The sequence below is a fragment of the Nesoenas mayeri genome (assembly GCF_963082525.1).
Source record: "Nesoenas mayeri genome assembly, chromosome: 1".
Lineage (NCBI taxonomy): Eukaryota > Metazoa > Chordata > Aves > Columbiformes > Columbidae > Nesoenas > Nesoenas mayeri.
The window spans coordinates 64,234,054-64,261,245 of record NC_137541.1 but is presented as its reverse complement, the minus strand read 5'-3'; the positions used below and the strand labels follow the sequence as shown (position 1 = coordinate 64,261,245).

The window sequence follows — 27,192 nt, the reverse complement described above, 5'->3', positions numbered from 1 at the left end:
TCTGAGACATGATTTCCCCTTAGCATGATCCAACTGCTCTTCAGGCTGCTCCAAAAAGGGGAGGTCCCAGTTCTCTTCCCACCTTGTCTCAGGCGTTTCACTGCTTCCCTGCATCCATGCTGGTGGTCACCAGGCCATGGGATTTGTCCAGTCAGTTCTGGACTAATCACACTCAGACCCAGCCTGAGCTCTGCATGTCTCCATGTCTCTGCATGTCCTACACTGAGCCCACGCATTCACAAGTTGCAGCCCATGGGGAAGGGAAAGGAATGGGAGAGGGAGAGGGAGAGGGAGAGGGAGAGAGAGAGGGAGAGGGAGAGGGAGAGGGAGAGGACAAAAACGGCCCTGGCCAATGAAAGCAGGAAGGAGTGGAAGGAGTTCTAAGCTGTGGTTAAACACTGGCTTTGCGATGGTTTCACTAGAGGTAAGACCCCAAGATGATGTGGGGTCTTGCACAGCGACATTTTGCAACTGTTTAAAAGCCGAGCAAGGGACACAGACTGAGAGGTTGTAAAGTGATGCAGTGACAGCATGCCAAGTTGCAGCAGCTTGGTGTTTCACTGAAGCTCTGTGTCCCATGAGGGCAGTCCTGCGAAAAAACGCATCCGTGCTCTTGCTGGATATTTTTCCGTGTTATATTTCAAAATAGGGCAGTTTTAATCTCTTCGTTTCAGAGGCAGGAGAAATGGAGGTACTGGGTGTACAGATGAGACACTGAAGTGCCTCAGGGCAGAGGAGGATGGCCGGCCCCTCACAGCAGCAGTGAACAAGTGCCTCTTGGGCTCCTTCACACAAAACTACAAAGTGAGGAGCTAAACCCTGGAGGGTTCCCCCTGCGCTGCAGCCAGGGGCCAGCCCCAGCAGCCACAGCCACGCCGGTGACCTGCCAGAGGGCCCGGGCTGGGGAGCACAAGACTGGCACCAGGGCGGAGGCGCTGTCCCGGGCAGCCCGACGGGCAGCCCCACTGTCCTGGGGACCGGAGCCGGAGATCCACCCGCTCTGAGGGAAGGGGCTGCGGCTGGACACCAGCAAGGTACGAGGGGCTGAGGCGAGGGGCAGAGCCGGGTGACCCCTGGGGCGAAGGGCAGGCGGGGGGCGGAGGCTCCGCCGAGGGCGGGCGCTCAGTCCCGGGCAGCGCTCCGTCCCATGGCCTCGCTTCGCCGCGGGAGCGGGCGGGCACCGCCCACGTGTGGCCGGGGCGCCGCGTCCCTTCCCTCCTTCGCGCAGGGACGGGGACACGGAACGGCCGCGTGCCGGGACACAAGGGCCACCGCCGCCCGCCCGCCCCGTCCCCAGCAGCGCCCGGCCCCGCCCCCCCTCCGGTGGCCCCGCCTCGGTAGGCGTGGCCAGGCGGGCGCGAGGGGCCTGTTGTTGTGATGAGCGCCGGCTCCACCCCCTCCTCGTGCACGGCCGCACAGCCCCCCAGTTCCGCCTCGGCCCCGCCCACCCCGCCCTCACGCCTTTTGTCCACTCCCCGCGGCCCGGCCCGCCCCCCGCCCGCTCTCGCCTCCCCATTCGCCCTCCCTCTCCTAACCCCGCCCCCCCGCGTGGGACCCCGCCCCTCCCCTCCCGGGTCCCCTCGCCCCCCCGCTCCGCCCCGGGCCCATCTGTTCCCGGCGGCGCGGCGGTTGCTCTGCAGGGCGCGGGCGGTGGCGCGGGGAGGCGGAGGAGGATGGGCCCACGCAGCGGCGGCCGCCCGCGGCAGGGGCAGCAGCAGCGCCCCCGCCGGCCCTAGCGCCCCCGCGCCGGCGCCGAGCCGCCCCATGCGCGGGCGGCAGCGAGGGGGCAGCGCGGGGCCGCCGGGGGGCGGCCGCTGAGCGGCGTGGCGCCGGGGGGCGGGCGGAGCCGGAGCGCCGAGCGGCGGCGGCACGCAGCCGCCCGCGGAGTGAGGCAGCGAGCGAGCGGGCGACAGGCAGCCAGGCAGCCGGCGGTGGCCGCGGGAGATGTGCCCGGAGGAGGACGGCGGCTGCGGCGGTGGCGGCGGCGGCGTGGCAGGCACCGGCGGCCCCGAGGCGGCGGTGGCGCTGGACGAGCTCCGCTCCTGGTGGGAAGTCCCTGCCATAGCGCACTTCTGCTCGCTGTTCCGCACCGCCTTCCGTCTGCCCGACTTCGAGATCGAGGTGAGAGCCCCGCGCCCGCCGTCCCCTCCACGGTGCGCGCCCCGCCGGGCACCCGCCGGCCGGTCTCGCCGCAGCCCGCGGGCTGTTTTCGTGCCGCGGCAGCGTCCCCGCTGTGCTCTCCCTGCCCGGCGGGTCCCGCACGCCGCTCCCCATGTCCCCCAGCCCCGGTGAGCCGCTGGATCCCGGCGTGATGCAGCGCGGGGTCCCCCCTCCGCTTGCGACAGATGCAACAACTTCCCCATTCCTCTCGGGTGCTTTCGCAAACTTTCGGTGCGCCCGTCCCGGGGTGCCGGTGGGCGGCTGCGGGCAGAACCCAGTCCCCGGCTGCGGACCCGGCGGAGGCAGCCGCGGACGGAGCGGGGCCGGCCGCAGCCGGCCCGCATTGTTCCGCCGGGCCGGTGTCCGCACACAAAGGTTGTGGGGGGACGGACTCGGCACAGAGCCGGCGGTGGGTCCCCCGTGCCTAAAATGGTGGCGGCGAGAGGCGGGCCCGGCCCGGTAACCCCCCACCTCCCCCGGGAGTACCCGCGGCTGTTGTTGGGGGGGGGTCTCCAGCCCACTCAGCCTGTGCCCAAGTTAGTCTCTTTTGTTGGAAGGTGGGGGGGAGGAAGGAGGTCCCCACCTGGGCGGTGCTGCTGCGGGGTGGGGGGCGCGCAGGGTCGCCGCCGAGCCGGGAGGCGGGTGGTGCAGCGTTTCCCCCGCACCCCAGCGAGGCCGGGCCGCTCCGCGAGGCACCGCGCCGCTCATTGTGCGGCTCCGGGGGAGCGACGGTGCCTTCCTCACCGCTGCTGTCCCCCGTGAAGGGAAAACGCGGCTTTCGTACCTTTTTACCCATTTTCCTCTGTAACTTTCTTGTGCCTTTTTTTTTTTTTTAATTCTTATTTTCGCGTGCGTGGCTAATGTTCCGTAAATATTTTGTGCTCTGGCTACAAATGTTACAAACGAAGTGTGCCCTGGTAGGAAACCTTTTGTGCTTGCTGTGAAAAGCTATTCTTGCCAGCGCGTTGGCAATAAACCGGGTGAATAACGTGGTGGCGTGTGTTTTTTAAAGACAGTAATTGCCCCGTGAATGAGAATTCCAAAGATGCTTAAAAGTTCAATGGGATGCGCGAAGCTCTAAAGAGCAAAACTCCTCGAGCAGGATGTGAATTTCTGAAGAGGGGGAATCCCTTATGCGGTGCGAAATCTTGAAAGGGGATAAGGTCTCTCAATGATGCAACTTCTTGCGAAAGGGAACTCCCCTCCCCCTCCTATTGATGCCAAACCATTAAAGGGGGAGGCTCTCCGGGCCCAGCAGAGCAAAGTCTTGAAGGAACCTGAATTTACAATGATAAAAGGGCCAAGGCACTAGCCTTTCACCTTTGGAGGCAATTAGCATCTGGCTTGCTTCACAAATGAACTAAATGTGGGCTCCCCTTTGGTTCCCGGAGCACGCTTAGGGTGGGGGAGTTAACATCACTCGGAACAAATTACCTTGCTTTTTTTGGGGGGGATGCCCGGGACGAGGAGTGCATGCACGTTGGTGCTGGGGGTGTTGCAGAGCAGAGGCAGCATACTGAAAACATTGCCAAAATACTCTTGTGCGTGTGGATGGCCTGCAGCACTTGGCAGAATCGAGTTTTAAAGGACGGTGTTTTGAGGGATGGTTTGAGGGAGTCACGGTTAAAATCGGGATGCTGCGAGAGGATGGATGTGGCTGTCAGAACTTGGCATCTTCAGACGCACAGAGTAAACCTCCTTCCCCGGCATGGTGCTAGCAGCCTAGTGCAGGCAGTTTCAAAACTTGCTGTTCCTTGAAGCTCACTGTCTTCTTACCTCTTGCCTGGTGTATTTGTTCCAGCCTCGTCACTGGTTTGAGGGATATCTGGGAATAGCGCTTTGCACAAAGAGCTTCCCCAAACAGTTACTGGTGTGAAAGTGGTGGCTAGCAATGGGACTTGTACTTTTTTGCTAAGAGTACTGCTCTGTGTGAATTTTGATGTATACTTTATTTGGCTGCATAAAGAAGGCTCCCCCTCTTGGTTTTGGATCCGGGAATGTCAGTGCCCATTCTGGCCATCTCACTGCTGTCTCTGAGATGGGCTTTGAGCTTCAGGGGTGTCTGAATATAATGAAGGTGCCTGTTTTTCTAGCAGTTTGGGGAAACACTAGAACTTGAGGCAAATATTAGGGGGAGATAAAACCGTATCTAGCCATCTAAAACCCAAACTGTGCTCATTTACAAATGATATTTTCTTGCTTTAGCATTGGTTGTTGTGGGGACTTGTTCTTGTGGCAAACACAAGTGGTTTGAGAAGTTACCACCCCTTCCCTCAAAAGTTACTGCCCTTTGTGGGTAACCCAGGGGTGAGTGCCCTGGTCCATTTGAATGCAAACTAAAACAGGTGGTTTGAGTCAACCTGTTTTCTTGTGTGTGGAAGCAGAAATGGAGATCTTGGCCTCAGAGGGTTTCAGCCGGAAGATGGACACACTCAAACTCCTTGAGCTTCACAGCAAATGTTTGTCTGACTCTGCCCAGCACCTCTAAGGGATGGCCTTGGTCTGGATGCGGTTGGCTCTTCTTGGAGAATATTCTCTTCTTCCTAGGAGGACTGAGCTCTCAAGTTAAATCCTGGTTGGCAGTTTTGTGGTGTGGGGTTTTTTTGTTTTGTTTTGTTTTTTTCTTTTTCTGATACCAGTGTATCTCCACTTGGGAGTTTGGTACTAAACTCTTAAACGTTGTTACACAAACTGAAAGTTTTAAACAAACCTTAATTCTGCTTGTAACAAGTATCATCTGCTCTCTTCCTCCCTCCGATTTTAGCAAGTGGTGAGGTTAAGGTTTCGTCGCTAGTCTCTGCAGTCCCCAAACCAGACAAAACCTGATCTTCCAATATGGTTTTGGTGGATGTTTCATGATTTTTTTTTTTTTTTTTAAGCTATAGTTATCTTTTGTTTTTCTCCCTCCTTCCCTGTTTTTTTCCTCTCCTCTCTTTTCTTCTGGTGGGGTCTGCCCATAGCTAACTGGAAGGCTCTGTAATGACAGGCCATCTGGACCCATCCCTCCTGTGCTGAGCAGATTTGCTGATGGTATTTGAGAAGTTTGTGGGCTTTAGTGCAGGGAGGCAGCACAGAGGTCCTTTTTTATTTTTTTAATTTTTTTTTTTTTTCTGTCTTTTTAAATGCAAACCTTTCGCCCTCTACTTATTGACCCAAAATAAAGTGAAGCTTCCAGATGCGGGGCTGCCATCAGCATCTGGATGTCAGAAACCTGGGAAGCAGATGTTTTGTTTTCTTTTTGCTGGACCAGTGCGTACCCAGAGACCATGGGAAGGGGTTTCCAAACCAAAAGAAAGAAGTGCATCCATCAGGCTGGGCCCTGGGCATTGTTCAGGAAGGGGGTGGGCGCAGCCAGCCCCCATGCTGGCTCTGGCAGATGCAGGCGCCTGACGAGGCACAGGGCTCCTCTTTTCAAATCTCCGCCGCAGCATCACCCGGCGATGGACTCGGGAGGGGTTCAGCTACCGACAGTGGGTCAAAAGTTCAGTGGGCCAGGAGCGGGTGCTCCAGGATGCGTTCGGCCTCATGCCATGTTTTTAAGTGAATCTCTGAGGATGGCAGAAAGGACTTCTGCCTTCTGGGGTGGGGGCGTGTGTGTGTGTTATCTTTCCTACCCTCCTTTTAAATGGCTGCCTTGTCGGCCATCTGCTGTACCAAACTTTCATGCCATTTCAAAAGTGGGGTTTTAGCTGTGTTGGTTTGGTTGTTGTGCTTTCTTTCTCAGTGGTTTGTAAAATCAGCTTTGAGTACATTTGTCCTTACTTCTCTAACAGTACTCCAGCAGGAGAATGTCTGTCCATAAGGGGCACATCATTTTTTGGTAGACCTTGCCTTGATGGACAAAAAAGATGCTTTCCGCAGCCAAGTTAGTGCAGGTGATGATAGGGAGTGATTTGTTTCCCTCTTCAAGACCGGACTGTAATGTGGGACACCTCTCATGACAAAGTCTCTCCTGGCCATGTGCCCTCCCTTCTGTGACTGAAATATCCTCCTGGCAGCTGAAGGGATTGTTTGCATAAAAAATATTGGGAGAATATTTAATGTTTTCAACTGTATTTCAGTATAACTTGAAAACACTGGACAGAAGCCAGCGTGGCATGGCCACCCAGCTCTTTGGCATGTGCTCGCGGGAGCTGTGGGCTAAAACATTTAGGAACTTCTGCCTGGCTAGGTGGAGGGGAGGTGACTTTCAAGAACGTGCTTGAAAATAGTCAAAACATTGTTGTTAACTTAGTTTATTTGGAAAAGGGGGAAAAGCCACATTACACAAGGAAAACATAAATCTTTTCCTGTGGTTTTTAAAAGCGCCTTTGGGCAAATTGCCTCTGCTGTTAACTTCACTACAGCTTTAAGATGCTTTTCCTCTTTAAGATGCTTTTCCTTGCCTCTTGCCCCTTCCTGGCGCTTTGGGCTCTGGCTCTGCCTTTAAGTACATTCCTCCCACCCTCAGACAGGGCACCACTGCTCTTGCCCACCTTTTTTCCTCCCGTAGTGCTATATCTGCCATGTCAGTTCTTGAATAGGCTCTTTCTGTCAGGAATATTATGTGGCTGTTACAAACCAGTGGCTGCTACTGCTCCCATGGGTCTCCCTGGAGGAGGAAGAGTATATAGAGAGGAAAAGCTGTGCCCTGGCTCTGTGAAGGAGAGAGCAAAGTACAGGGGGTCCTTCTATCTGTGCAGACCAGGTAGACCTTTAAAAGCAAAAATATTTTTTAATGTGTTAAACTCAAGGACTGTTAGAATTTTAATACTTTGAAAAACATGTTCTTCTTAGTGAGTACAGGATCGTCAAATATGATTTGAAGCTCCACTGTCCTGTCATGTTGGATCCTGCTAGAATTTCTTTGTGCAGCCCATTGCTCTGTGCTCTCTGAGTGGGTTCCTTGTAATCTGTGACACTAAAATGGCACAGCCTTCCTGTTCTGCCAGTGGTTTGTACAGAGTTAATTCCACAGGCAGTGTGGTACGGTACCTGAGTGCTAAGCCTTCACTCTTCTGTAGCTATTCTGGTCTGGTACTGCATCATTATTTGTATTACAGTAGCATGTACAGCACCTACTGATGCCTCATCATGTTGTATGATAGCAGAGATGGTCAAGTAGTTTCTGATCAGAAGAATTTAGAATCTGATTAAGATAAATGCAACAAGTAGGTGCAGCAAGCTGACCAAAATGTCAGTGAATTCATGTAGATCAGCTCTACTCATAGAGGGTAAGTCTGAGCTACTTTAAATGCCTTTTCAGTAGAATAGTGCAGGCATTAGGATGTCTGTCCCTCTTGCCATTTGCCCATTGGCAGTAGGCAATGTTAAAGTGGAAGGCACTGTCCAAAACAAGAGCAAACAATAGATCTATCTGCTCACTAAAACTTAACTCTTGCACAAAGCTCCTGGCTTTCAAAAAAGCAAATTGTCTGAGTAAAGGCAGAGTAATTGGCAGTGCAGGGAGAGATGCTGTATGCTGAGTAGACATGGTTGAAAAAATGGACTTGATACTGAAAAGAAAAAGTGTCTACCTCATTGTGTGGAGAGACTCATTTATGGACCAGTGTATGAATTTGGGTTGTATATCACAGTTGCTCCACAGTGCCTCTGCTTCCCCTGGTCAGCATCAGCTTCATCAGAGCAGAGGGTGCAGACTCAGTATTTGTTGTTTGAAAATCAGGTTTAAAAACCAAGAATGCAATGGAGGGTTAGTATTGTTTTTACTGTTCTTTCTACCTGTCCTGTCCCCACCATATTTAGTTTTGTTGCTTCAGCAGTGCCCTGTTCTTCTCCCCGTGTCTGTTCTGGCAGCAGTTCTTCCTTTGCTGGTCTTCACTTTTGCTGCCTTAGTTATTCTGTTCATAATAGAATCATTAACACTCTACATGTCAGTATTAGGCTCTAGGGTTCATTGAGATTAATGGAGGGGGAGGAAGAGAGATACTTCTCGGTGCTGTTGTTTCAAGTGGTCTGCAAATTGGAAAGCACTATATCAGTTTCCATTTCAAATGCAAGTCACATCTCTCCTAACTGTAGATCTTCAACTTTTTAACAAGTGTTTACATTATATATAATGAGACTCTAGTGTAATTGGATACAAAAAGAAGGAATAGGTAGTTCAGGAAGCTGATATGTGAGTTAAAACATTATCTTAAGCCTGTGAAAAGAAACAAGAAGTGACTGCATGCAGCCAAGGGGTGTCTGAACAATGGATGCGAAAGGTTATTTTGACAGCAACATTTTGAATGGATCTGAGTTAGGTGACAGGAAAGCTGGGGAATGACTGTAGCAGTCAAAGGCTGAAGAGAAAGAGGAATGCAATAAGAATTCTAGAGACTTGGATGGAGTACCTGCAGGTTGATATTGCAGATTTTTTGTGGTCGTAGTAGTTGGCGGCAATTGCTGCTTCTGCTAGCACAGCTGACTTTGAAAATTGTGTCTGGCATTAGCTGATGTGTTTGTGCACCCACAAGTTTAATGGTTTAAGCTGAACTTGTTTAAAAAACAATTTAAAACCATCAAGTCTTTCCCTGCTAGGAAAAAAAAAATACTCTGTGTAGTAACTTAAATATGACTTTGCAGTTTGCTTTGTTTACAAAGACTCGACTACCACAAACCTGTACCAATTCAGTGCAGCTGATGTAAACCTCTGCGTAGCGCATCTAAATTAGGCCTTGAAAGTTTATTCCTTTTGGAATCTGCTCTAGCCAAACCAGCTAAAAGTAACACCTTTAAAGTGTTGCAGCTTTATATGTAGACCTGCTTAACTGCGGTTTTTCTCTCCCTGCAAATAATGCCGGCATAGCTGTGCCATTCTGCCCCTGGCATCTGTTAAGTGCCTGCATGAAGGGTGAAGAATTAACTTTTGTAATGGCAATGGATGCTTTCATAGACTTCTTTGAGGCAAAAATCTCCTCAAGAAAAGGGCTATAGGCAGAAATTACAATAGCCAGGAAGTTAAAAGTTCCCAAATTAAAAGTTTGTCTTGTAAACTTTATTGTAGGTAGGTATGAAAATATATTATTATATTTCCCCCCCCCTTCCTCGTTACCAGAAGCAACAGCATCTGCTGTGGTGGTGGGAACAATGCAGCCTAGTGATTCCTCCTTCCTTACAGTAGAGAATCCTGTTAAACACACAAGGCAGTGCCTCAGAGTGTATCCTTTCAGCAGGCTTGTTCCTTTTAATGGGTGCCCATTCCTGGGGTCTCCATTGTTTCACCAACAATAGCACTAGGGGCAGCTGATTTGGTTGACAGAAAATGTGTTAATTTAACAGATCTATTCCCTTTAGCTGCTCTCCTTCCTATTGTGCCCCAGTTCTCCCCCAGTTCCTGGGGAGGAGGGCCCCAAGAGCAGGGTCTGTTAGGTGGAGGGCTCCTGCAATTAGGAAGGGTTTGCGGCCTTTTGTGTGAGGCATAGAAAACAGCTGATGGGAAAAAGCAGTCCTAGTATGGTTTGCTTACTGCCAGAACATGTTTCTCTGCTTTTTTAGGAGTGGATTTTAAGTCTGCCTTTACTTGGGGACAGGGGAATGATGTGACACTCGGGCTGGTGGTAGTCAAGCTCTTTGCTTTGCTCCAAGGTGGCTTCAAGGCAGCCCAACATGGCAACTCTTTTCAGAGCCGGCTCAACTTCTTGACAGACTCTTCATATCTTGTAAATGTCCAGATAAAACCCCAACTTTACACTGAAAAAACCCAACCTGCTGGTATCTCCAGGGTACGACTGCTGAGGGCGGGCTGGAGAAGGCAGTACATTAAGTCAATACTGGATGACTTGAAACACAAGGGGCATCATGATCCTCAGGCCACTTCTGCCTGGGCCAGGCCACCAGTTTAACATGATCCTGGGACTGATCTGATTTAAGCAGTGCAAGCTCTTCACCCTGGGTGTGCTTACACAGTGCCATAGATGTACTTACACTGGTTCAGCTCTTCCCTCTATTAACATAGCTTAGTTCAACATCAGGGTGGTGGTGATGGGGGTGTCTGGTTTTTACATTGATGTGGTTGAGCTGGTGTCTTCAGCCCGGTGGGAAGGAGGACACACGTGCTGCCGAGGGAGCAGTGAAACCTGAAGCTTTGGTTTTGGGGGATGACGGCTGCCAGAAGGAATATCTCGCTCCCTTTCAAGCCCTTGCTCTGGTTGTGCTTCTGACTCTCTGGTCAGTCCCTTCCCCAGTGCCAACCCAGCTGCTTGCTGGGTTCTGGCTGGACTTTTGGGGCAGTTGTAGTCCTGTGGTGGCACTGGGACTTTGTGCTTTTTTGGTGGCCATAAGCTGCTGGGTCAATCCACTGTGGCTCTTGAAACTCTAGTGTTAGTTTAGTCCTGGCTACTGTGGCTGGTGATGCAAAAGGAGCGCTGGAGAGTCTTTTTCCTCCTCATTGGTAAAGCTGTTGATTCTCTGGCCTCGTGTCTCCAGTTAAGCCTGCTGTAAAGGGGCTGGAGCTTCACACAGCCAAAGGGTTGGAAGGCAGAGCTAGTTCCCTCATTTCTGATGAGCCCTGTACACAGGGAGTTGTGGCAGCAAAAATATTTATATATCTGTAACACAAGGCAAAGAGAGTTGTGGTTTTATTTTATTTTTTTTTCTTGCTTGGGTTTTTTGTTTGTTTTAGGAGGCAAGGGGTGAAAGTTCATTTAAAGAGCTTGACTCTTAATAGAGCTTGTCATTGTTGCTAATATAAAACAAATGATGAGCATAGGAGAGGAGTCAAAGGCTCCCTCTTCTGGTGTGCTGGGAAGGTTCAAATGCTGAGAAATAAGCAAGGAAAAAAAAAAATCCAGAAAGCAAGACCCCTTCCATGCTTTCCTGTGGTATTTAAGACCTCACTTAGGCCCTAACCTTAACCAGCCCAGCACACAAGTTGCTTCATGACCCCTGAAAAAGTAACATTACGGGTGCTTTGTAAAAGTGAAATGCATTTTCAAATGCAAACTACATTGTACTTGCAAGTAAAAGTGAGTCCTGGTTTCAGAAGGGTTTCCATTCTGAACATGGAAGATGGCAGCCCTTCAGTTCCTGTGTCTGATATTTCTCAGAGCTCTTCTTTTTCTGTATCCTTCTCTCACAAAGATCATGTCTTGTCCCATGCAGGTCCTAGGCCGCATATGTGCATTGGCATGTAAACATGTTTGGGATGATTGCAGGGGCCAAGTATGGTGAGCACTCTCTATAGAAACTGCATGTCCAAGACTCCAGCATCCCTGTTGCCTTTGGTTGAGTCAGCCAAAAATTCTAAACTTGTTAATGGGTGATTGATGGAGAAATGTGCACAAGGAGTAGTGCTTTCTTGAGGGTTTTTGGATGAGTTTTCTAAAAATTCTTGTATAAAGTGCAGTTGTGAGTACCTCTGAAATTAATAGGATTTCAGGGCCTTAGAGAAGTGACTTTTTTTTTTTCTTTCATATTTTTGTATTCCTCATTGGAGAGTTTGACATCATGTGGCCATTTTCCCTGTGTTATTAGTGTGGACTCATGAGCAGCGTCTGGTGGAACCCAAGGACATCAATGCTCAAGCCATCTTCCCATGGCAGCTCCTGCCACCTGTCATGGATGGCAGTAAAACTGCTCACCTGGATTAAAAACCGCAACACTGTCTTCTTTAAGTGATCTAAGTCTAATCAGGAACAGTTTCCCCAGCTGGCTCCCTCCACATCCACACAAAAGGTTGTACCAGCTTGGCTGAAGCAGTGGCATGGGAATGGAAACAGGCAGCAGGGAGGGGAAGGGCTTTTTATAGCTGACACTTCGGCTGAAAGAAATGCTTATCGCACTGCAACCCTGGGTAGCAGGTGGAGTAAGACTGCACAGGTAACAAGAGGTCATGCAGCAAGGGGGGGCATGTGGGGAAGAACCCTTAGCAGCCTCTGTAAAAGGATTCTGGAGGATGTTTTTTGGTACTACATCAAGGCTTGCTATATGTATATATTTAAGTTAACATTCTGGTTAAAAAAAGTTTAAATTGAAGTTGATGGTGATCCTTTTAATCGTCTCTTCCAAAGTCAGACCCAAATGTGCAGTTGAAATCAGTCAAACTTCACTGTAGTTCGCAGTCTTGCGCAAATACAAAATAGTGCAAAATTTTATAATCTGTCTTAGAAATTCAGGCTTTAAAAGAAAAAAAAAAAAAACAAAACTAAAGCATTTTCCCCAGAAAACTTTCCCTTAGGCTCTGGTCACCCAGCAATACAGGTATCTAACCATCAGGATTTGCTTGCCAGTGCTTAAGAGGCTTGTGTTCTTGGACAGGGCAGCCATGTAGAATAAACAGGGAATAGCAGTCTCAATTTCCTTTCTTTCAGCCCAATACAAGGTGCTGAGGCACAGAAGACTATTTTGCCCTTAAGATAATTGTGTGTTGGAGAGGATCAAAGGGCTTGAGGGTGGGTGTTTTTTTGGTGTTTTTTTTTGGTTGAAAGGGGATTTTCTCCATAGACAGCTGCAGTGGTGCATTAGTAGTGCAATGGATTATCTTTCCATGATCTGTAGGATCTCAACCAGCTATTGAGGGGCCCTGCTGAATGCTGCTGCTTGGGGAGGCAGAGTGAAAGTCTCCTGTAACAGGGGAGACCTGTAATGCCTGAGAGATCAGACCATTTGACTCCCCCAGCCCCAGCAAGGAGGGTGGTGCTGGATATTCTTAGGCTGTAGATAGTGCCACAGAGCCTGGGGAAAGGGAGCCCAGCTCTTGGTTATGATTAACTGCAGCTGATGCCCTGCATCCACCCTGCTCTCTGATGGAAGTGCTTATTAAGGAATGTGAGAAGGGAGCCGATTCCAGCTGCTGCGGCATCCCGTAAAGGGCAATGTGTAATTTGGGAGGGTGTTACGAGTCCCTTGGTGGAACAAACTACTCGCTGTAGTAAGCGTCTGACCTGGCAAACACCCGGACTTTCTCATTTTGGGAAGTTTTGGATCGTGGCTGATCCACAAATAGCCGTGGCATTGAGAGGGAGTCCCTTCACGTGTCCGGATGGGTATCTGTGTCCTTGCTCTGTGCAGGATGGGGAGGCGGTGCATGTGGCCTGACTGGCATGGGTGGCAAGAGGCGATGGGACAGGCTTGGTGCTATCAGAGGTGGAGATCAGGTCATGCTGTGCCTCCCTGACCTGATTTCAGGGCTGGAGGATGAGGGGACTGGAATGCGAATTGTGGAGCTGTCAAGGAATGCGGGTCCCCAGGTGGCCACTTCAGCCGCTTGTGCTTAAGTCTGGCTCTAGTTGCATCTGCTTGCTGGTTAATGAGTGGTGGGGCAGCTCTGCTGTGGCAGGTTCTCCTGCTTGCCCTTCCTGAGGTAGCTGCCAGAAATATGGGGGTGACAATAGTGTTTTGGTAGCTAATAAACTCCCCGCCTTGGCATTTTTAGAATTTTCTGTTAACTTGAATGACACCAGTTTTTTCACTTTGGGAGGGTTTTTTGTGAATAATGAAGCACAAGGCAGGAGGAACCCAGCCTTAGGTTTCAAGGCTGTTTTCAGAATGGGCAATTAGATAGGTAGAATTGTATTTCTTTTGTAAGCAGGACTGGTTTTAGAATTAAAGGATGAGCATGGACTGCCACATGATGTGTTGTTTTCCCTTGGAAGAGTAACTAGTTTTTACAATCATTGGCTAGTCCATAGCCAGTTGGCAGGAAGGCTGCTGTGAAAGGATTGATTATTAGTGGATACTTCATTGTGCTGTCCAAGCCTGAATTTCTTGATCTAACTGGTTTTCTTCATTTGGAACGGCTGTAGTCAGCAAAGAGAAAAGAGGGAGATACATCTTCCATCTCTGCAGTGTTGTTTCTTGTTCATGGGATGTGCTTAGGAAAAAAAAAGGGTCAACAAAAAGTGTCAACACTTCAGCGTTCTCATAGGCAGCCGGCTGGCTGGTTGGCCAGCTGGGGGCTGCTCACAATTTTTCTGCTTCCTCTTGGGATTTTCTCTGTTTGTTTTCAGAGTGGTGACTTAAAACTAGTGCTGTTTGGTGTGAGCATCCTGAAGGTTCCACTCATTTCCTGGGAAATGTGATAGGAGTGTGGAAGTATCACCAGAAAGGTGATCTACTGCTTAGAAATGGGAACGCCCACCCTGAGTTGCAAAGGCACGCGGGCAGCTGCAGCAGTGGGAGCTGAGTTAGCATTTAAACCAGCGTCAGAGGATGTACAGATGCAGCAACGCAGGCTTGAGCATGGACAGCAACATCTGTTGGGCTCCTCAGATAAATGCTGGGATGGTTGGGTTGTGCTGAACCACATCCTGCTGAAGCTCTTCTGATAAACCTGGGCTAGCTAATTAAAAGTTTATATGTGCATGGCTAGGCAAAAAGCAGCCATGCCGCTGTTGCTCAGTAGAGTAGTTGGTACTGTTCTTTGGGAAAAAGAATTTCTGAGCTGGGTCTGAGCAGGAGTGATCCTGTGGGTAAGGGGCTGATGGAGGAGATGGTGTGGCAGGCTTGGGCTGGGCTGCACACCCTGGCTCAGCTGCCTCACTGAGCATTAGCAGTTGGAAGAGGACAGCTGAGCTAGTACTTAAAAAGCAGAGGGGTGGGAGACTCCATGCCAGGTCTTGAAAGTACAATCCTAACCCTCTGCTTATCTCTTCCTTTCCTCCCCCACTATTGAAGCCCCTCTCTGTGTGGAAGTGTCCCAGTTCTTGCAGCTGTGTTAATTGTAATGGGTCATTTAGTCCTGAAATCCCTGTTTAAAAGGGGCAAGTCCTTGCCTCGTGTGACAGCTGCTGCCTTGCACTTTTCCCCAGGCTGGAAATAACTGCATATGACACAGGAGCAGAGTGCAGTGTGGGGGAGGGAGGAGGGTTTCTGGCTTCCTCTTATTGCTATAATGGCTTTGCTGTGTGACTCTTCTCCCATGTGGACCATAGCAGAGTCATGCCCCACATATTTAGCAGATCTCGCAGTTGGCAATGCCTAGGCGATGTGCTAACAGCCTGACGCTCTCTGGTCGACTGTAGCCTTCTTGGGCATCTGGGAGCAGGAGAGAAGGGACATGTGGTGATGGTGACACAGGACACTCGCCTGGACCATCAGAGAGCCTCTGGAGACAAGTACTCATCCCTTTGGGAGGAGGAGCCACACTGTTCTGTGCAGAGGAACAGAGATGATGAGAGGCAAGGTGGAAACGTTTCCACTCCTTGCTCCCATCCCTTCTCCAAAATCCAAAGCCTTGAGCCCATGGAAACCTGGCCAGCTTTTCCTTCTAGCTGAAGGGCTGTCTCCTGATTGGAGTGACAGCTTTGAACTGGAAGACATTATTTCATTAGTGTGCTAATCAGATACAGAGATTACCTGATTGGCTACTTAATAATTAAATGAAGTTGCCTGTAATTCTTTGAGCACACAGAGAACTAATTAAATTAACCCTTCACTGCCCTGTGTGCCTGGGGTGCACTTGCGTGAAAGGGAGAGGGCTGCTTCGCCAATGTGGGGACTCTGAGCAGAAGTGGGTGATGGTTGCAAAGTGCCCAGTACAGGACCGCCAAGGTGGCCCTTTCTTATTAAGAGCCTAGAGTGGAGAAGACATACTGCTATACACTCCAGTTTAGGTGGTGTTTGGCCTACCTGGTATGTGATAGGCATGTCTGTCAATGCTCTGCCAACAAATCTTGCCCCCAGATAGCCTAGACTGGGGTGTCATACTCATTTTCACGGGGGCCACATCAGCCTCATGGTTGCCTTCAAAGGGCTGAGTGTAATTTTAGGACTGTATAGATGTAGGAGTAGTTACATTTACACAGTTCTAAAATAAAATACAGCCTTTTGAAGGCTGATGTGTCCCCCAGTGAAAATGAGTGTGACACCCTTGGCCTGGAGAATGCACTGGGCTTGTGGAAGTTTGTGTCTAGGCATGCACTGTAAACCAGATGATGGCTTTATAACATGTAATGAAGAGCAAAGCATTATGAAAGAAAGATGCACTTCACAGTTCTTCAGGAGAAACTGTCAAGTGGAGATCAGAAGTTGTTCTTGTGTACCTTCTTCCCCATCCCCACTGGCACACAGCCCCAAACAAGCCAGGGCATCTCCATGCATTTGACAGGACTCCACTAAGTAAACTTGGTGTTTACCACTTGTCTCTTTCTACTGCTTCAGTGGCTGCTTGAGGAACTGCATTTGCACATGCTCACAGGAATACCAGTGTATTTCCTGCACTTTGAGGAGGACACAGGAATCACATCAGTGCCATAACTTTATTGTAGATTTTAAAAAATGTGAAAAGAGTAATAAGGAGAAAGTTTCCTTGTTTTCCATCCCAAATGCTGTGCCTAAGCTTCCATATCCTGTAATGCTAGAGGTGTGGCATGGAGCTTGAAATTTATAGTAAAGGGCTTATTTTTATAACTTGTGAGAATATAGTTACCTGTAGAAGACACGCTGTGTTCAATTATTTCATTGCTAAGGTGAAGAGTCAGCATCTATAATTTTTTTATATCTGTTTTTAGTACTGAGCACTGGGTTGCGGCAATAAAAAAGCTACCTTATCATGATGCAACTCCACTCCATGGCTGCTGCTGCCTTCTCCTTCTAGACTTTGCCCACACATGTTAAAATGAAACTGTCAAATTAAGCACATTTTGCTGTCATCCAATACTAAACTTGGCAGAGAAGAGCCCTTGGACCTTCTGGCCTAAGTTAACCACAGCTGGCTTGAGCTACTCCAGTAAGCAATTGCCTCCCCTCCGCTGATGGCATGTAGATCGACTTTCCCATTCTCTGTGGTCCGTGTTGCTGGATCTGCCCTCTTCCTCTGCCCTGAAAATCAATGACAGCAGCAGTGTCCTCAGAATCTGCTGCTCCTCAGTGGAGAGATAAATATCTGAGGGGCTGCTTTGTCTATAAAATCTGGCTTCCACATGCCAGGCAGCGTGAAATGCTTGCAAAAACAGGTCAGGAGACAGAAGAAAACAGAGAGAATGGCAAACAAAAGGGCAGTTTTCAGGGTAGTTAGGTGGTTGTGGTGCTCTTGTCTGGTAGGGAGTGTTTGCTGGTGAGAAATGATCTGTGATGTTGACTCTCTACAGATGTGGGTGTGCTGGCAGGGTTTGCAAGAAGAGCAGTGTAAGCAGAGAGAAGGGCCAGCAAGCCTTGGGATCGCGTGTCCCTATTGATCCCTGAGATCTAGCATCTCGGCTTCCAAGGGAAGCCACCAGACCTGTTCTCCCCACTAGCTGAGCTATACACCCCATGCCAACCTGTGGCAGGCCTAAAGCTATGGGAACCACCTTCTACTCCTGGCCAGGGTCTCCTGGAAGTCACTGTCCCCATTTTGTGAGCGAGTGGGCAGACATAGGGCTTAAAAGTGTGAGTCTGGGGGGAGGTGGGGAAAGTCCATTCAGCACACACAGAGTCAAGTTTGGGCCCAGCTGCAGAAGCCAGTTAGGTTTTTGTATTATTAATATTTGATGGTGTCCAGTTGTAAATGGGCAATAAGCAAGGCTAGCAGGTCTGTGCCTTGTCTGTTGGTGCATTAAAAAGCTATTTTCTGAGGAGATTTCTGAAACAAAAGATATTCTAGCATGTGGTAGAAGTGGCCATTTAAATGCATCTGACCATAAAGATGCTGCCTGCCAGCAATTTTGATATCAGAGCTTGTGGGACTCACTCCTGTGGGCAAAATCATGCTCTGCAGGACAGAGCCTGAATGCCGGAGATTCAGTTTGGAGACACAGTTCAGGGAGGCTTTTTACCTCTTGTGTTCTCCTCTTTGTTTTTGTTTATGGGTTTACGAAGTCGGATTAGCATTTCAATGTTGGAGGCGAAGGCCCTTGGGGTGTGGTGGAAGGCGGCGTGGCACAGCCGGTTTGGGATTACTGCTCCTTTCCCAGCAGCCGTTCTACCCCGGGGCTGGTGGGGAGCCAAGCCGGAGGCTTCTCCCTGTTGGGAATGTGCCCAAGCTGCAGATATCCCTCCAGCTGAATCTTAAGGTAGATGGGCAGTGGCATCACGAAGGGTGATTAGACATCTTTACAAGCAAGGCTATTTTTTTATTATTATAGTTTTAAATGGTAGCATAAGTGCTGAGGAAAAATAATCCAGCTCTGAATCCAGAGGCTGCTCACTTTTTCCTGCTGGTCTAATATAAAGTGTTGCCTCTCCACAAACTTGGCTTTGTTTTAAATCCTGGGAATCTCACATCCACAGTCCTATTACTGTAATAAAACAGTATATTGAATAAAACAGAAGCCTCTGCTCCTTTTCTCTCCGTCAGCCATAACGCTGTGTTCAGTCGCAGCAGTGTTAATTTGGAGCAAGTCCAGTGGGTTCAAGTCAATGTACTCCAGATTTACGCTGCAATTGCAGAAAGCAGTGTCTCATTTGAGACCAAAGTTTTACCTTTGGGATATTCCTTGTTTGTCAACTAGAGCTGACTGCTGCTCCATGTGGCACCCAACCTGTACGCTGAATATGGAGTGCTAAAGAAACAGTCTTACATGCTCCTGTAATGCAAGGCTGTTGCGTATGGTTGAGCTTGCGAACTTCAGTTCATGCAAGAAGCTTAAAGAGGTAACTTAAACATAAGAACTTATTTGTCTTTATTGCTGCTTTATTCTAAAGAAAATCTGAAGATGTTTTTAATCTTCCCCCACTTTCATTAAACTGCTCCTGTGGCTTTCCCCCCTGTGTGACGAGAACAATGTATTATTTGGTGAAAGGGTGATCTAAAAAAAATCTTCCGAACTTTTAGCTATTAACAAAAAGTAAAAAAATTATTTCTCTATATTAGTTTCACCCTCTTGGCTGTCTCAAGTCAAGCACTAATTTTTTCTTCTAATGTAAGATTTTGACTGCTAGTATTTTGCACTGCCTCTCTCCTCATGCCTAGGGCACTGTGTACACCTTCATTCCTCACTCTTCTCCACGTTACTGTTTGTCTGCTGTCTGGGAGAGAAGCCATTCAAGGTGCCAATATGTTAAGCTGTTGAGAGAATGGGAAGAGATGAGATGAAGGTATTGTTATGCTGGAAGGTGTTAATTGGTGCTATCAACCACTGGTTTGATTTCAAGACAACTACAGCAATGCTTGAAGTTCTGTCTGAGCTAAACAAATGGCAGGGGCTGTGCAGGTTCCCCATCTTCTCTTTTTTTTTTTTGAGTGCTTATTTCTCACCCCCCAAAAAATAGCGGGGCGATACACAGTTGAGCCAAGAGTATGTGCCTGGACGTTGAGGAGTTAGTTGGATGTACTGCACAAAAGTCACCACACCACGTGTGAGCCCTGGCTGGGACAAGGAGCAGGGGTTGGGTAGAAGATGCTGAACTGGATGGTGATGTTTCTGGGTTCCTCAGAAGCACAGGAACAAAGTTACTTTGGTGATGTTTTCTTCTGTGAGATTTCCTGGTTAACATGCAGATGCTTGATATCTTGGGCAGAGCCCTCTTGTAGGACAAATACCCAGTTGCCAAATAAACCCTCTTACTTGTCTGAGACTCCTGCCTAGTAAGGGGGCAAGTGAGAATCTCTATTCTTCTATCTGTAGGAAGGGTGTCCAAAGTCTGACCTGTGGCACCAGAAGAGTGGATTGTTCCTCTGCAACTGAAGAGGAGGAGTCCTCTCCTCTGCTGCCCTTTTGTCCATAGGTAGGAAGTAAGGAACCATCCTGATTTATTTTCCTACTTTTGCCAGGATAGAATAAGAAGTGAAAAGACAAATGACACCTGCTGCAACTTGGAGACAGGTTAATTTTAGCCTGGGTACATTAATGCCTCTTCCTTCCATCAAAAGGTCCAAGGTGTGTTGAACATTACTCAACCATACCTTTGTGTGGACCTCTTAGCGTTCATGTAGACACATGCATCCAGCCTCAAATGCTTGTTCATCAGGTTCCTTTGGTCACGATGGGGCGAGTATTGCCATGTTGGTGTCCTACCTAGGGAGCAATGGCTTTGCTTGTTGCTTTTCCAGACTGTTCATGGCATGCACCTGGTTTTGTGCTGCTGTACGTGGAGAAGAGAGTGAAGAAAGCATCCAAAAAGAGAGAGGTGATGCTGGAGGCTGAGACCTTTAAAGTGTAAATGATCTGTGAAGACTGTTATGAAGGGAAAGCCAATCAAGACTTGATTTCAGGAAAGATTGATAAGGAAACCCTGATATAAATTCACAAAAATATATAGTCAGCAGGAACCTCCAGACATCTCTAGTCAAAACTCTTGCTTGGATTGAGCCTGTTGCTAGCAGTAGATCGGGTTAACCATAGTTTGAAGAACACAACACTTTTCTCAGTTTTTTTCCCACCCCTGAAAAAAGAGAGCAGATTTCTCACAAGTTGTTTTAAGAGAACATTTAGCAATGCATGATCTAAAACTATTTGCTGAAATTCAGCTTGAGCAGGAAGGGAATGGGGAAGCAAAGGTGTGTAGTTTAGGCAGGGATACACCTTTTGCGAGTGTTTTTTTGAAACTCCAATTGAACTGTGACTGGTAATAAGAAGGGGTTGGAAACTACCAGTTCTTTTTCTCATTATATAGGGAGTAGTTTGCCTTTGAGGGATGGATGTTGCCTGTGCACAGATACCTTACTTCAGGAGTCATTATGTAGGCACTCCAAATGGGACCTGTGGGTAAGGAGCATGCAAAATAGCAGCTGTTGCCTTGCCAGAAATCCTGTAGACCAGACAGGAAGGGTTTTAAATTATTATTATTATAATTGTAGTTGTTGTAGTAATTGTTGTAGTAGTTGTTGAGAACGGATAGCCCAAGAGTTCTGGCCTTTGCTTTCTTTTTAAGACTTAGCTCATTTGCTCTACTTCCATGTGCTCAAAAGTTAGGTGACTATCTAGTTCCTGCATCCCTAGCAGCACTTTTTCAGGTGGGCCAGCAAAATTCTTTGTGGGGCCACACTGACATAGGTCAGGTTGCTGATCTGGCCAGTGGATAAAAGGCAGCAAAACACCTCAGCTCCCTTTGCCTGATGTTATTTTTTGCCTGGATTAGTTTTATGAACTGGCTTATAGACTGGCCTGGCAAACAGTAGTACCAGCCACACCATGGTGTAGGAGTTGGAATAAGCGGTGGGGATGAGAAAAGGGGCAAGAATAATTTAGTCTTCAAAGTGGACTGTCGGATCAGACTGATCATGCAGGGGTTTGTCACTGTCAGTGGAAAGGAACTGGTCTTTGAGAGATGAGAGAAGTCTATTGTAGTCTGGTGTGGATCAGTCTGAAGGTGTCTCTCCCTCCATGGATGACGGAGAGGAACTGAGTGCACCAGCTCAGACAAGATGTCAAACTTAAACCTTTTTTTTTTTTACTCTGATATTTTATTAATGAAAATATTAGCATGCCTAGTTAATGTTCATAATGCTTCACCTTCAGTGCTCTTGTAAATACAGAAAAAAAATCAGCATCTACAAGCTGAATCTCAACTTCTTAACAGGGCAGGTGCAAGCAATAGCTTTACCATGAAAATCCAATGGCTAGCCATAATATAACTGGTTGAAGAACTATTAGCTCTGGGGCAAAATACCCACTTTTAACTGCTTGCCTTTGGGTAGGCTGTCCATAAAATTGGTCTGTTCCTGCATGCTTTTCAGTGTTTCAGTCCTGCAGTTAGGGCTTCAAAGCACAATATTCGCTGCCTGTTTGCTGATGTAATTTGTACTTGAGCTCAAGTGGTAGCAGTGGTAGAGAAGGTGTCTGCTTCAAACTACTGCCGTGACATGATAGTGAGGGGTTTATTGTACATTATTGTTTTCTGGGTTGAAACTGATGCTAAATGATTACCAACTCAATTACTTGATAGGAAACTATAGATTTACAGTTTCCTGTGCAACCTTTAGTGCATTGCCTTGTACCTGCAGATGATGATTGTTTTTAATTATGGGGTCATTTGCTTTTTCAATGGGAGAATGGCGGTGCTCGCTCTGTGGGGCAGATGGTGCTGAGAGTATAAATCAAGGCTGTGCACAGAAGGAAGCTGTTAGCTATGTGATTCTCACCTCGTTTGCTTAAGAATTTTGAAGGTGGGCAGGATATGAGAGATGGGAGCTGCTGCAGGAAAAGAAAAGCTGTCTTTTGGCTAAGTAAAGGTGTAGTGCCATGCTGGTCTAGCCCATGGCAAGGCAGGTGTGAGGTCTTTGGCTCTTATTGTGTGATTCATCTTACACTCTTGCTCCTAATCAAGGAGATTACAGCCCCTTTTCACCTACAAGTTCAGTTTTGTGGAGTTATGCGTGAAACCTGGACATGATCCAGGTCTTGGAAGTGAAATTTTTGAGTTTTATTTTTTAACTGAAATTATTTTGCTTGTCTGGCTTACAATGAAGCCCACAACTGAGTGGAAGAGGTGTAGGAATAGAGGAATAAGGATGGGTTTTGCCAGCAGAAATATACTGATGAGGAGTTGCCTATTCTGTCTCAGCACTCATCCCTGTTAGAGAGACCCAGACTGACTTATGGCTCTGGGTGAATCATTTATGCCTCATTTCTCACAAGAAACCTTTATTTACCCAGGTGTGTACTTGAGGGTGTATTCTCATGTGCTCCCCGCAAGCTGTGGCAACACAACAGTTTATGAGCTGTTGTGGGAGCTGGGAAAGAGCGTAGGTGAAGCCAAGGGAGACAGCATGGGGTCCCAGATCGTGTCGTGGATGACCCCCATGAGTTACTGTGTTGGCCGAAGCACAGAGGGCAAAGGCTCCTTCGCCTCTGACTTGTGCTGCAGAGCTTGGATCCATGGTTTCTTCCACATGTCTCCTCCATCCCTGGCTGCTGGGCATCCATATGATCCAGATAAGGGTGTGTTTTCCATATGCTGAATTATCCAGCTGAGGCATGGCTGTGGGTGCCAGCCAGTACAGAGCTAAACTGGGGAGATGTGTTAGAAATGGCAGAGGGAGTTTATGCTTGGTAGCGCTCTGTGGCATTTCTGGTTCAGTACTGAACCCTCTGAAGCTGCCTTAACTGTATTGCCCAACTCTTCAGCTTGCTGCTGAAGTTGGAATCAGTGCTGGTGCTGCAGGGAAGAGCCTGCCTCTGCCACAGGTTCTCTGAGAGGCTTTGGCCAAGGCAACTTTCTCTCTCTTGCTTTTTTCCCTGCCTCTGGGGTGTACTGCTGCTGACCCACCTTCTCACAGTCCTGGGAAAAATAGCAATTCAAACTCTGTATTTTAAATGCTGCCATAAAAATGCCAAGCATGGGGCTTGCAGGATTTTTTTGGGGGTGGAGAGCAATCTCAAGTAGAGGTGCAGCCACCGGCTGCTTAAATTGAATTGTGAATTTTGCTAGCGTTGGTCATTTTTTTTTTTTTTTCCCCCTCCAATTTCTCATTTGTCAAATCAGATTAAAAATCATTAACTTGTAAATAGGTTGAGAAAAGAATTAGTGCTTATTGGATTGAGATACTACGTGGAGGACACCACAGCAAAAGGTCTGTGAAGCGATTAATAGCTTATTTGGTGGCTGGGCTTAGAAGTGATGTAGCAAATTAGGCATAGGGATACATAAAGAATAAGAAGGATAAAAATCAATATTGAACAGCTGTCTTTACTTCCTAGTCTCATGCTCTCATGTACTGAATGAAGTGTAATGGAGATGTATGTGATTACTCATTTAATAACTGTTATAAAGGGTTTGAATAATGGGACAGATCTCAGGTTGTTTTTACAGTCCTAAATGTTGCATTTCCTTTGTAGCATGCTGTCACCTGAACTGTTAGGGAGGGTCAACAGTCTGCATAGATTATATGAAACATATAGTAACAAGTGAGTCCCTGTGGCAGTGTAAAAAACCAAAATACTCCAGTTAACAATGAGCAAAGAGTGAAATGAAGCTTTGAGTGTCCTCGTTTTAGTGAGGACAGAAGGGAATGGGAAAAAAATTGAGCATTGGTACAGAATGTGAATAGAGGCAATTGTCTGGATCAGAGATACACAGAGTTATCATACTGGTTATAGGTCTGAACTGTCTTGGTATGACATAGCTTTCTGACTGTGGGATTACCAACAGACTCAATATTATATATACAGCTCTGACTCAAAAGACAGGTGATTTTCTGACAGAGGTCTGTAAGACCTAACTTTTCAATAACCTAAGTATTGTAGTCTTAACAGATCTGTGGTTTGCAGAAATGCAAATTTCTCTGTGTCTGATGAGGTAGGCTGTATGGGGTGGATGTTGTCAACAAGCTGGCTGGTGCTGCTTGTCTCTTCAGGGATAATAGAATCTGGGAACAATTAAGAGGCAGTGTAATCAGTTCCTGGGGGCAGGAGCATACCCTCTTGCTTGTCAGCATTCCCTTGGCTGACTCATGAACTCTGTTGATTGACTTGGGAAGCAAATGAATCCAGCTCTCCTCCACAAGGAAGAGTTATAGAGGCAAGGCGGTGAGAGGAATACATCAGATCTTGGGCAGTTCCAGCCCTCTGCTGTGAAATGTGTGGAATTTACAATGGCTACTTAGCTGCTAAGCAAGTAGGATTTTTTTTTTTTTTTTTTGGCCTTGAAGTTCTGCCCATCCTTTGAATTAAAGACTATAAGAAGCTATAGCTGGGAAATGCTCACGCATGAGTACAGAGGATGACCGTCCTTGGCAGCTTGCTAGAAAACATACTGTAACTAACTATAGTTGTCCAAAAATAAATGCAGCCGTATGATTTGCAAGCACTTCATGTATGTTTTGGTAAAAGAAGGAAATGATGTGTTTGGATTTACAGCTCCTTGGGCTACCCTCTCATTATCCAGCCATTCCCAAGCAGGTAACTAAGAACTTTTCTTTGGGGTGCAGGTGGACATCTCTTGGTTTAACGCAGCCTGTATTTCCATGTCTCCTTCCACCCAGGAATCCTATGGGCATTAGGGGCTGGTTGACGACTGCAGGCAGGCAGGATCCCCGGGAGCTGGGCAGCATCCTGGTCCTGCAGGTGAGACACGGTGTGACACAGAGGGGTTAGCTGACCTGCCACAAACTTCCTGCATGAGCATGGGCAGTCTGCAATGCAAACCAGATCATCTGCCTTCCAGTCCTACATGTGGAAAACACCAGAGTGCTTAAAGCATGAGAGCACTCAAAATGTTTCTTTTTTTTTTTTTAATGTTACTTAGTTCTTTTGCCAAAAAAGTCTTTTTTTTTAATACTGTATTTTGATGGTGGTATTCTCTAGGTAGTTACTCATCTCCCAGGCATACAGAACAGGAGCATAAAAGGTTGCAGTACACCAAAACGCTTGCAAGGAAAGGATAGGCTGCCTGAACAGGACTTTCTTTTTGACCCAATTTGATTTGTGATATCTTACATTCAGGGATGAGAAAAAGGCCAGTGGTGAAAAAACACTCACAGAGGCTGAGTGGGCTGGTGACAGGAGAAGCTGCGGAGCGGGGGGAGAAGAGAAGAGCACATGGAAAATAAGCTCCTGCTCCCTCAAAAACATGCATGCAGAATGATAGCGGGGTGGGTGTGGGGGCGTGTAAGCAAGTAACATCCCAGAAGCTGGAAGAATAAAATGAAAAGGCATCAGGATCAGCTCGCAGATGAAAGGCAGCCCCTTTAACATTTGCTCCCGGACTCCGGCAACTCTCAGCAGTTGGCTGGAGACTAAGCTGGACGGTCCTGTGGAGCTCCAACAAAGGGACGAAACAAACCCCCGTCCCCCGGGGCCCCCCTCCCCGACAACGCGTGAAACAACTTGATAAATGATTGCTCTGTCAGGGGACCAGGGGATGGAGACGTCTGGGAGCGCAGGGGGAATGTATCTAATTCAGGCGTGAGGGGAGCGTGGGGTGGGAGTTGGGAGCAGGCAGAAGGGCGGTGGGATGAGGGTATAGCGGTCCCCTGCCTTGGCAGCAAAATTAATAATTACGGAGGAGCAGGAAGGGCCAGGTGGTCTCTGTGGGGTTTTCTTGCATGCAGGCTGGTGTGCTCCTCGTGGCTCGTGGGGCTGGGGACTCGCGTGGGTTCTCCCATCCTCCAGCCCCCCCCAAGCTGCTCGGCCCTTTGCATTACCTCATGTAATGGGGATGGCAGGAAATACAAACCTCCCCCCGCCGCTCCCAGTTCAATAAGGGCTGCTGATAGCATTGAAAGCTGCAGAAACGGGAGCCCATGCCCTGGCTCTATTCAAGGGAACATTCATTACCCTAAAACAAAAACAAGAGGAGTTCACAGCTGGGGCCCAACACTTCAGATCCCCCTCCCTCCCTCCCTGCCTCTCCTGCTGCTCCTCCACAGTATGTGCGCTGCAGCTATTTATACAGTGTCTCCTCCCAAGCACCCTCAGTGTCCAACCCTCCGCCACTGGGATTTACAGGGATGGTGTTGCGCGGGCATCTTGAAGGCAGAAGTGATCCAGGGGCTGGATCTGCACTGGCAGAGAAACCACATGCCACTGTTGCCAACCAAGAAAAGGCTATATAGCTTGTGGAAAGTCACAGCAGCTGGAATAGCGAGTGGTCCCCTGTAGTTTAGAGTGCTGACAGAAACCTGGGCTGGAGTGGCTTGTTTTGGCAAGGGTAGGAGGGAGCAGCGGGAAAACTTCAGCGAGTCCTGCTGGAAGCAAATAGGGACTTGGTGGCAGCGTGTTTTTCTCCCTTCCCCCCCTGTGGGAATGGAGCAGAGAACTTAATTTAGAGCCCTCTCGAGCTGCTGGTTAATAAACGCTTGATCCAGGAGGCAGCTGCTGCCACTACTTACAAGGTGACCCAGAGCCCCGTTCCAGCGTGTCCCAGGCCACTATGTCATGAGCACCAGTTGCCAGGAATAGAGAGTGCGACAACGTGTATAAATAAATAAAATGGGGTTTGAGTGCACTTCTGTGTTTGGCTGATGAAGAGCAAGGGCCTGGCTTCAGGAGAACTAAATGCTGAGGTTTTGTTGCTTTGGTTATCTGTCACCCATCCAAACAGAAGCCATCCCCAAGCCTCGCTCTTGTGGCACATTGGCAATAAATAGGTAAAAAATAGGTAAAATGTGGAGGCTAGCTACGAGGAAGAGTGCTCTGAAATGTGCCAGCTGACAGCTCCAAGCACATCTTCGTTGGAGAATTCGATCTCCCCTGCATGTTGCCCTTCTCCTCTGGTTCCCTCTCCCAACGTCTGTGATGAGCTTAGCAA

At 48.3% G+C, this 27,192-nt stretch overlaps 1 protein-coding gene across 1 annotated transcript in view; it reads left to right on the top strand.

Moving 5' to 3' along the window:
* Positions 1-1,944: 1,944 nt before the first annotated feature.
* The window catches only part of CECR2 (CECR2 histone acetyl-lysine reader), a gene marked incomplete at its 5' end in the record, with an annotated part of 98,261 nt that continues 73,013 nt past the window's right edge, over positions 1,945-27,192 (top strand). Inside the window, one exon of the mRNA XM_080349117.1 lies at positions 1,945-2,121. Within this exon, the coding sequence (XP_080205243.1) occupies positions 1,945-2,121 (177 nt within the window). The remainder of the gene's footprint in view (positions 2,122-27,192) is intronic.